The sequence below is a fragment of the Triplophysa rosa genome, linkage group LG12, assembly GCF_024868665.1.
Source record: "Triplophysa rosa linkage group LG12, Trosa_1v2, whole genome shotgun sequence".
NCBI classification, from domain to species: Eukaryota; Metazoa; Chordata; class Actinopteri; order Cypriniformes; family Nemacheilidae; genus Triplophysa; species Triplophysa rosa.
This window is the reverse complement of record NC_079901.1, coordinates 1,600,393-1,610,580: the sequence shown is the minus strand read 5'-3', so window position 1 is coordinate 1,610,580 and position 10,188 is coordinate 1,600,393. Positions and strand designations below refer to the sequence as shown.

The following is a 10,188-nucleotide window of genomic DNA, read 5'->3' as shown; positions in this document are numbered from 1 at the left end:
TTGGATATTAAGACTCCTAAAAAGAAGAGTTCACTTTCAGTCCCATTTTATCATGCGTTTTACACAAAAAATACTCCCATTTCTTCCTGGAATAAAAAAATGTAAAGGGTTCCCCATGAGACAAAACTATTAAAAAACAATGAAATACTACAACGATTTTAAACTTTGTGAAAGATGCGCACATAATAGTTGCGATAAACACCTACTTAATACATACATAGATTGTTTACAACGTCTACGAAACGCGTGCTGCCGGCACGCCCCTTCCGGCCTGAGACTGGTGGTCTGGATCGTGTGTCCTAAAACGAGTGGCTGCGGGCCTACAGCTGGATACTATTGCTGGAAATTGTCCACCCACTCTGGCAACACTGGACATACCCCTTTCTGACGACCGGCGTATGACATCATAGCAGGGGCGTGTCTAAAAGAGAGGAGGCGTGGATAAGAGCTCGTGAAAGAGTGCGGAATGTCGGAAGAGCGTCTGATCTGTGATCTGGCTGACGCTTGTGCAACTGTCGGTGGAGAGCGCAGTCTGACATCGCTGGGAGGGTGAGTCGCTGTATTGTTTTCACGTTTGTACACAAATATTCTTGGAATACATACGAAAATGTGGGTGAAATGTAAACAGAGTTAGATTAGATAGAGAAATATGTGTGTATGTTTTAGACGGACTGCGTGTTGCTGCGCGTCTTTGTGTTCTGGTGCGCAATGGCGCAGCCGGCTTTGTGTTTCGCACGACAATATACTGTTTTAGCAAATATCTTTCATTTGCGTAGATGCTACGTTTATGCGGTGGGTCATCGCTACTTAAACAAGTTCGAGGTTTCTACTGGTTCATTTGAATCCGTTTCTTTCCCCGAGGTTTCCGCGAATTATTACCGAGATGAAGGCCGTTATTATAAATGATTTACTGATGTCTGGGTTCAGTGCGCTCGAGGTGTCATGTGCAGTAATACTGTGAATGAAATGAAAGTAAAACGTCTTATATGATGACATTTTGGGAGGAGATATTCGGTTATTGTCAGTTTCACAACCATAACAATAGTTAAAGCTGTTATATCAGAAACCATACCATTTGTTCGGCTAAAAATCATGTATGTACGTGTATACTGAAAACGGTGTGTGTTTTTGTTTTGTTTGCATGATTAGTCAGATCAGCTATATTTTGTGTGCAAAAACCACCATACGAACGTGACAAGAAAAGGCTGTTAAAAGCATGCAGCTCGGCGTAATACATACATGTATGTTTGATCCTGACTTTCAGAAAATGTCTTGTTGGTTGAGGGAAGAGACTTTTGTGCTGGCAGAAGATTACGTGGGATTCTGCAGCGGGATCCAACAGACGCCTCCCAGCGAGTCAGCACAGGCCATGAGATACCTGGCCAAAGAGATGGAGCAGCAGCACAGAAGCAAATTCAGATCGCTCTCCCAGGAGTTCCTGGACACCTGCGGCTCCGATCCCAGCCAGTGTCTGCACAGGGTCATGAGGGAACTGGTGGGAGATGGGAAACTGAACTGGGGAAGGGTGGTCTCCATCTTTACTTTCGCTGGAGTGCTGGCCAGTGAGCTTCTCTCCAGGCGAGGGAATTCGGAGTGCTCGCCGAAACTGGCCGAGACCGTAGCGGACTACCTGGGTGGGGAAAAGCGAGACTGGCTGCTGGAAAACGGAGGCTGGGTAAGCATAGCAATACTGTGTTTAGCTGGTACCCATCGAGGTTTCAGCGCTTGTGAAAAACTGACTATAGGCAGTACCCTGGATGTTATCCATAGGTTTCAATTTAAAACTGATCGAGTATTTGGCGAGGGGGTTTCCACACCTAGAGAAACCTAGCCACGCACGCAGCCCACGCTCTCGTTTTGGTTGATGTGTGGGTGTTGAAAATGTCTCGCTTCACATTTCTCGTAATTGTTCATGTATTTTAAAGGCCAGCCCATTTGTGCCGCGTGTTTGATCTTTTGGGTTTTCTTTCCATCTGTGTCCTTTGAATGTCAGAGATTTATACTGTAATCAGTAGGTGGGGATCTTTTGGTGGAGAACAGCATCCGCCGCCTTGTGGCTGCTCTGTTTATAGTGACTGCTGAAAGCCAAAGAATCTTGCGAATGCTTGTGGGGACGTTATACTGCTCTTTAAAGTAACCTACATTTAAAACTGCTCTGCGACGTCTCGCCAAGTCTCTTTTCTTGGTTTGACTTCTTCCACTCGAATGCGCGGAACTATGAATGTTTTACTCCACAGTCCCCTGCCAAAATATCCTCTCCAGGAGATCAGCTGTAATTACATGACGACAAGGAGAGATCAGGCCAAAATTTTACCCGATTAAATCAGATGGCAGTATTTTCTACTTTTTAAGAATAAACATTAATGAATGTGATAAACAGCAGTGTTTTATTTCAAATATACGAAATCATTTGATTAAACATAATAAATAAACACAAGAGCAAACAAACGTGACGTACAGTTTTGTTGTTTTCTTTATTATAAACTAATACAATAAACGTGACAAATGAAGTGAAAATGAACTATTTTATAAAACAATCCAAATAGGTGTAATATAAGCTCATTGTTATGATTATGACGCATGTCCACGCAGGCTATATACGTCAGTGTCCGATATTGTTGACTCCTTTTCATTCACTTCTTCCCCATGTAGTGGACTATTGAATAAGTGAACCAATTCCAATGCAGCTATCGTGTCGTCAGAAATCGAGTGTGCGTTAGGACCCGGCAGGTGTTTTCCTATGACGCCTGCAGACAACCATAGATATGTATAACTAGATGCCGCATCAGAGTGCTCCAGACATGTAGATGTGTCCGCCATTTTTCGTGTCCGTTAACACAACCGTAAATAAGTTTTCATAATCATACACCCGTCAGCTTGCTCTTGAGTGTTCACAGGCCGATTTGACAGGGTTGCCATAACTGTGAAACAGAATCAGTCATGTCCCTAATCCAAATAACATCAAAAAATAAAATCATTTTAAGATTGACAGCTTGATAACAAAATCGTTCCACTCTTAAAGGGATAGTTCACCCAAATATGAAAATTCTGTCACCATTCAATTTCACAAATTAATTTCTTCTGCTGAACACAAATGAAGACCTTTGGAAGAATGTCAGTAACCAAACAGATTTCATCCCACATTGACTGCCATAGTAGGGAAAATAAATACTGTGAGAGTCAATGGGGGATGATATCTGTTTGGTTACTGACATTCTTCCAAATATCTTCCTTTGTGTTCAGCAGAACAAAGAAATGTATGCAGGTTTGGAACAACCGGCCGAGAGTGAACAAAGATGACAGATTTTTTGGGGGGGTGAACTGTCCCTTTAAAGGTACAGTGCAGGATGTTTTGTATGATCTATTAACAGAAATGCAATATAACATACAAAACTGTGTCTTTAGATGTGTATAAAAACCTTACGTAATGAAAAGTTATGTTTTTATTACATAAACCAGTTGTATCTACATAGGGAGCGGGCCTATCTACATGGAATTTGTTATGTTGCGCAGCCATGTTTTGTACAGTAAGCTCTAACGGACAAACAGCTCTACAGAGCGCGTTTCGTATATGTTGGTCTTCTTCGTGTGTTTTTAGAAGCAGCTTGCGTCATCACTGAGTTGAAGACGCGCAAAGTAGTAAGTCGTAGTACGGAGAGAAGGAGTAGTCGTCGTCGTCTAGCTGAAGCAATTGATTGTTCTGTCTTAGAAGTTTTGATAAAATGGAGGACCATGCGTATTGTGCACAAGCGCCGACAGAGCGTGAATCTCCATCGTCAAAGAAGCGCAAACGTGATGCTGCCAGACGAATTAGAGACAAACGGCGGCAGAAATCCAGGATAAACATCGGTGTATCTATTATCAGATGGAAGGCACTGTTGAAAGACAAATGTTTTCAAGGCGACGCCGAAGTTGCCTGTTTTCTGCTAGACTGGTAAGATAATTCAACATTTTCAATGTTTCCACTTTTTCAATGTTTACCAAACAACTGTTTTGTTGAAACGGTAATGTTAGCATTTTATACAAATGGCCATATAACCTCCGAATAATGTTTTTCCGTCCCTGCAGTACGTACTCCGGTTGTTCCTGATATTACAAAGGGGGAGACAAACGTCTACTAACTTACACCTAACTGCCTATGTCGTTGTCAGATCAAACGCTTTGAACAGCATTGCTATTTACGATTAGCTAACTTTAGTTACTTCACTACTCTCAGCGTGTACTAGATAGCACGCAAGAAATATATCTAATTATAGAATTGTAACAGTAACTTTCGCAATAGAATACATGTTACATGATTAATTACGTTAATATATTGCCTTACCTTTGTAAAGAAACATCGTTGCTTGTATCACTGCTATCCACTGCAGATACTTTCCAGCAGAGTCGTTGGAGAGAAAGATCGTCTAAAAATCATCCCCAAGGAGGTTGCTTTGATTCGGATCAGTATGAGTAACATACTAACATACCAAGATATGTTGTTGTTGTAATATTATTATATATTATATATATTATTATAATATCTGGAACCGCTTTAATATTGTACTCGTCCAGATACTGGATAGAGAGAGCGAGAGTGCGTTGGAGCTGAAACTGGAGAGCGAGCGAGAGTGCGTTTTACTCTTTTACTCGATGATGAATAAACTTTCAGTTAATCCGCGGGTCACATGCATTCTGCACCGGAGAGCACGATCCGTACGGATCACAAATCATCCCGCGATCCGTTTCACCACGATACCGCAGCGGAAAGGAAGAGGAAACGCGCGTTGTAGAGTTGTTTGTCCGTTTAGGGCTGCTGTACAAAACATGGCGGCGAATTCAATGTATGTAGGCCCGCTCTGTATGTAGATATAAATAGATTATTCTAAGATATTACAAACATAACGATTCATTACGTAAGGTCTTTAAACACCTGAAGAAATAGTTTTGTATTGCATTTCTGTCAATAGATCAAAAACGCCGTTTTTTGTTCCTTTAACCGTCAAACCGGTAATCCTTTCATCCCTATCGTTGTTTTGTGTCCTTCCAAATCTATGTGACTTTCTTATGTCCGTTTTTTTTTGAGGAGGTATTTTGGAAAAGGTCGCTGGTGCTTTTTCATACAGTGACCAGAGGCTGTCAAAGTCCATAAAATGATCAGAAATGTATTCTGTATAAGTCTTCTAAAGTCATTTGCTTGCCTTGTGTAAGAAACCGAGCAAAGGTCTTTGACTGTGCTCATGCTCTTCAACCTTGTCTGTTGTGACTCATGCCTGAGTGAATCGTTTGTGGCATCATGCATTCTTACAGGTGGGGAATAACATGACAGAATGTGTACAGTCTCTTTAACCCCTTAGGTTTATATTCTTTGGTCTAATCTACAAGGATGCCACCAGTGATGTTTGATATGGTACAGTTCAACTCCAAGTCTTGTGCCATAAGGCAAATGGCAACATGCATTTGAATGAACAGTTTGAGAGGCCTGGCGTAGCTCTTTCTTTCTTTCTTTCTCTGCTCTGTTTTGTCTTTGTCTTTATGTGACAGCTGTTGAAAGCAGAAAGGCCTCTCATCCATTTTGTCTATTGTGTCTAAAGCGCATGGTTGGTTTCTATTGCGTATGATTATGAGCTGTGCACCTGGACTCGCCTGGAGCAGTAGAGCAGGTGTTGTGTCTGAAGAAGCTTTCTGTTTGTTTGCTGCTTCCAGACAGTTATGCGCAGCAGTTACACCCGTATGTGCTTGTGAAATTTCCATATCTATGTATAACTCTAATAACTTTACAGTAGGATTGTATTTGTAATACGTGCATTAGCTAGCATGAACTAACAATGAACAACAGCATTTATTCATCTTAGATCATGGTCATTTCAGCATTTAGTAGAACTTATGAAGATTAATGAATACTCAGAAATGACATTTATTCATAGTTAGTTCATGTTAGTCAATGCATTTACTTGGGGTACAAATAGAACCTGATTGTAAAGTTAAACGCTACTTACTTTGGTTTGGGCTTATTCCTATTCCCTTACCAAAATGATCCATGGATTTACTACAGCAAACATAGTGTTAGTACAGTTAAACTATGGGAAGCAATGATTCACCATGGTTTTGCTTCAGTAATACATTCTTACACCGTGTCTACACCAGACGCGGCGCGATGTGGATTGTCATGTCGCATCCAGTGTGGACAAAATGTTTAATTATAATGCGTTCTATAGTCTCTTGTCGCGCCACGTCTGGTGTAAAAAACTAAAGGTGCTTCAAAAGGTTCTTTGCTGCCGTATAAGAACCTTTTTTGTCTAAATGGTTCCATAAAGAACCTTTAACATCCGAAGAACCTTTCTGTTTCACAAAAGGTTCTTTGTGGCGAAAATAGGTTCTTCAGATTATGAAAAGAGTAAGAAAGAGATGGTTCTTTAAAGAACCTTTGACTGAATGGTTCTTTGTGGAACCAAAAATGGTTCTTCTATGGCATCGCTGTGAACAACCTTTGAAGCACCTCTATTTTTAAGAGATTAGTTTAACCAAGGTATTTGTAGTATAACCATGAGTATAATAATGGCAGTCAATCCATCAAAAAAACATGGCACTATACTTTTATTATGAAACCATGTTTAGCTTCAAACACAGGGACCTCGACATGTTCACGCCCGTAAACATGGCGCTGAACAATGCCGTATCGTCATTGGTTGCTTTACGCGTCAGTCAGTCAGACGGTCTCTTGGGCTGTTTTTGCATGATAAGAGTTGCTAGGGAGTCAGCTGCATTGTTTTGAAACTGCAGAAACATTGTTAGTTCGTGGTTATTAATTTACTATTGTTAACAAAGTCTCCTATAATCTAAAAAAAACTATTTTTAATGGCTCACATACACAAATTGTAATTTGACTTTAGTCTTACCAGTTAATGGTCGATTAGTGAGCATCGGTCAGGAAACAAGTCTGTAGAACAGCTACAGAGCTTGACTGTGGTTAAGCTAACAATAGCTTAGGTGTATAGGGTGTAATGTTACAGAACTGGCAGAAGAGTAGAGAGGGCATGATCTCATGTCTTAACCGCTGACACGGTGTCCACACCATACGTGACCTGCGCCACGCAACATGACAACCTGCTTGTTCTTAATGGGTATGTCGTGTCGCTCCGCGCCACATCCAGTGTGGACAAAATGTAATGTTAAAATGGGTTCTAATGCGTTTTTCCAATGTCTTTTGTCGTGTCGTGTCCGTTGTAGACAGGGTGTGAGGGTGAGTGTTAGGTCATTCTCCCAAATGCTCAGCGTGAGGAACTGGTCATGACGTTATGTTACCGTCTTCAATTGCTGCGTTTGTCTTCATCGTGTCATGCTTAAACTCACCCTGATTCCTTCTGTCTGTTTCAGGAGGGTTTCTACAGGTTTTTCCACACCGCCAGAGAGTTAAAGCAAGAGTCCTCGATGAAGACCGCACTGTTCGCAGCCGCAGGAGTGGGTTTAGCTGGTCTAACCTTTCTCTTGGTCCGCTGAACGCTTTTGCCCACAAGCACACACACCTGCCCTTACTTTCCTGTTCATTTCTGTCCTATCGACAAAGAAAAAAGGGCTCTTAAAGGGTAACAAATCTTTAAGTTCTCAGTCAAATTATTACCATTCTTTTATTCTTTTCTCATCATCCAGACGTATACAGCACACCGGTGATTCAGTTTTAACATGGCATTAACATGGGAAAGAACTCTTTGCATATCTAACATGGTCCTTTTCGTTTCGTAATTCCTTTCGTCAATCCTTGTTCTGTGGTAAATCTTGTTAGTTTAGAGAGCAATTACTGTTTGTTTTGAGAGGATGGAATGAAACCACAGTTGGCGCAAGCGTTCACTTTGAATCGCTGTGACACATAAGAGAGTGCATAATATATTTTATAATTCAGTGCAAACTCATCAGACCACTTTTTGCCCCGGACTGTGGTTTGCGTTTGATATTTACACTTTGGGATGTCTCTCGGTTTCGTCCTAAAGTCATTTGTTTTAAAGGTGCTAGCTTGTTGAGCTTCTTGCATAATTTGTGATTATTCTGCCCAATTGTAAATGACCAGTTTACGTTGTAAATGTATTTATTTACCTTTTAAGAACAAATTATTAATATTTAGGCAATTCCCAACAATTGACAAAACATTATATTTTTCCATTGTTTTATTTATTAACCTCTTTCTTAATAAAAACGATGTTACTGTAAAGATGAAGTCAATCGAATCTTCTTGCCTGTTTATTTTGTGCGCTGTATATGCAGTGAGCTTGAGTGCATGCATTGGTATCATTTGGGACACATTTTATGGCGCTCCTCAGAAACAAACTACTGTGTTTTACATCTAGTTACCTGAATATTAACTTGGCTGGCTGGCAGCCAAGCCTTTTAAAGGGAAGTTTATCGCCTCCTTTGAGAGGTTTGTTATTGCCACAAGAACGTTGCTTAAGGATGTGCAAACCTACTTGCGCATTTCTATAGTACTCGATGACCATAAAGCTGATTGTTGATTTAGAGTCATTATTAATTCGCTGACGTTTTCTCAATTTGGACATTTTTATTTCCTGTTTATTTTTTAAGTAAAAAAGGGAATTCTCAGCAGTTCTGTGGAAGGTTTAAATGTTTAAAGTCTGCTTTATGGCTCAATTTTCAGGGTTGCCAGATCTCCTTAAGAAAAACCATCCCAATGGCAAATCAAGTCTAGCCCTGAAGTGAAACTCAAAATGTCTTTCCTATACCTAAAATATTGTACAGTCACTATTATGCAAAACTTAAACATTGTTCTTGAAAATAACTTTGCAACCCTGCTCAATTTGAAGTGCTTCTGAATAAATGATAGTAACAAATGTTAAATTGCATTGCGTTTTCAAATGCAAATTCAGTTTACACTACAGTGAATCCTGTTGTCAGCTCTGGAAACACTTGGATGGAGCACAGCTCTGCCTAAAGCCTTCATAACTGAATGACAGTCTGTAGTGTGTCTGTATTTGCACAGCTTTTTATTATCTTGCGCTTTTAGTTTGCGTTGGTGGACTGAATTTGTCAGTGCTTTGCATTCGCTCTTCCGTTCTGGCCCTTATCTGTATTTCTTTCACGGATATAATGCAGCATCATATGTATTTTCTCCATTCACAGGCTGCTGGACTTTGTCCAAACAATCATGCAAATGCTCAGCTGGGCTCCAACCCAAACTAGTCCAACAAAACGTTGATGTTTTGTATGAATATGTAATAATATTGCAATTTTTAAGATGATGAATTTTTGCAGACAAAGCGGTAAATAAAAATGCATGTATATACTGTGCAGTTTTTTTTCCGCGGATGGCATTTCTTTCTCACCTGATCTCGTCATAACATCAGTAGTCTCTCTGAAGCCATTCTCTGCTGTGTTTTAATGAACAATCGTACAGATACCAGCATCAAAGGCCCGGTGGTGATGTGGGCTAGGGCTGCAACAAACAATTATTTTTATAATTGATTATTCGACAAATCGTCCATTATTTCACAGATTAATCAGTAGGTTTTGATCGATTATTCTGTTTTTGCAATTCATTGAAATATTGAGTTTGACCTATTTTAACTAATAAATAAAACATGTATAGCTTGAATGCACTGTAAGTTGCTTTGGATAAAAGTGTCTGCTAAATGCGTAAATGTAAAAAAAGTTTTTTTTCTTAAGGAAAAACTCAACTAATGATGTAAAAACTATACAGGGAACCAAGTCAGTACAACACTAAATGTTAAAATTATACAAATTATTTGTATACAACTCCATAGATTTTAAAATAATAATGTTCTAACTAATGATTCTAAAGACTGATCAATTACATGATTTATTTAAGATAAATGTAGGCTACCCCAGCTGGAAAGAAACAACAGAAACCCAATAGAACCCATCAAAGAAATTCAATTTTCATTTTTGTGGTGTGTTTTGGGCATTATTCCTACCAATAGAATTCATCACGTACCAATAAACATTAGACCATTATAGTTTCCATTACAACCCATTCAATTACCATAATCCATGACATTTTCTATGGTATTTTGGGCAGGATTCTATTGTTTATTCAGCCGGGACGTTTAATCCTTTTATGCAGGTACAGATGGAGCATTTTAAATGATACACTTCAGCTTCTAAGAGAACATGTTTTTGGGGGATCAAGAAAGAGTTTGCAGTATATTTCCTCGCTCACTGCAAGACGCTCGCTCTGTGACT

The 10,188-nt window shown here is 39.8% G+C and overlaps 1 protein-coding gene across 1 annotated transcript; it reads left to right on the top strand.

Moving 5' to 3' along the window:
- The first annotated feature begins 525 nt into the window (after window positions 1–525).
- Window positions 526–9,249, top strand: bcl2l10 (BCL2 like 10). Its single transcript, XM_057347332.1, has 3 exons — window positions 526–549; window positions 1,265–1,675; window positions 7,357–9,249. The coding sequence occupies exons 2-3, from the start codon at window positions 1,268–1,270 to the stop codon at window positions 7,477–7,479; spliced, it is 531 nt and encodes a 176-aa protein (XP_057203315.1). The 5' UTR covers window positions 526–549; window positions 1,265–1,267; the 3' UTR covers window positions 7,480–9,249.
- Window positions 9,250–10,188: the final 939 nt, after the last annotated feature.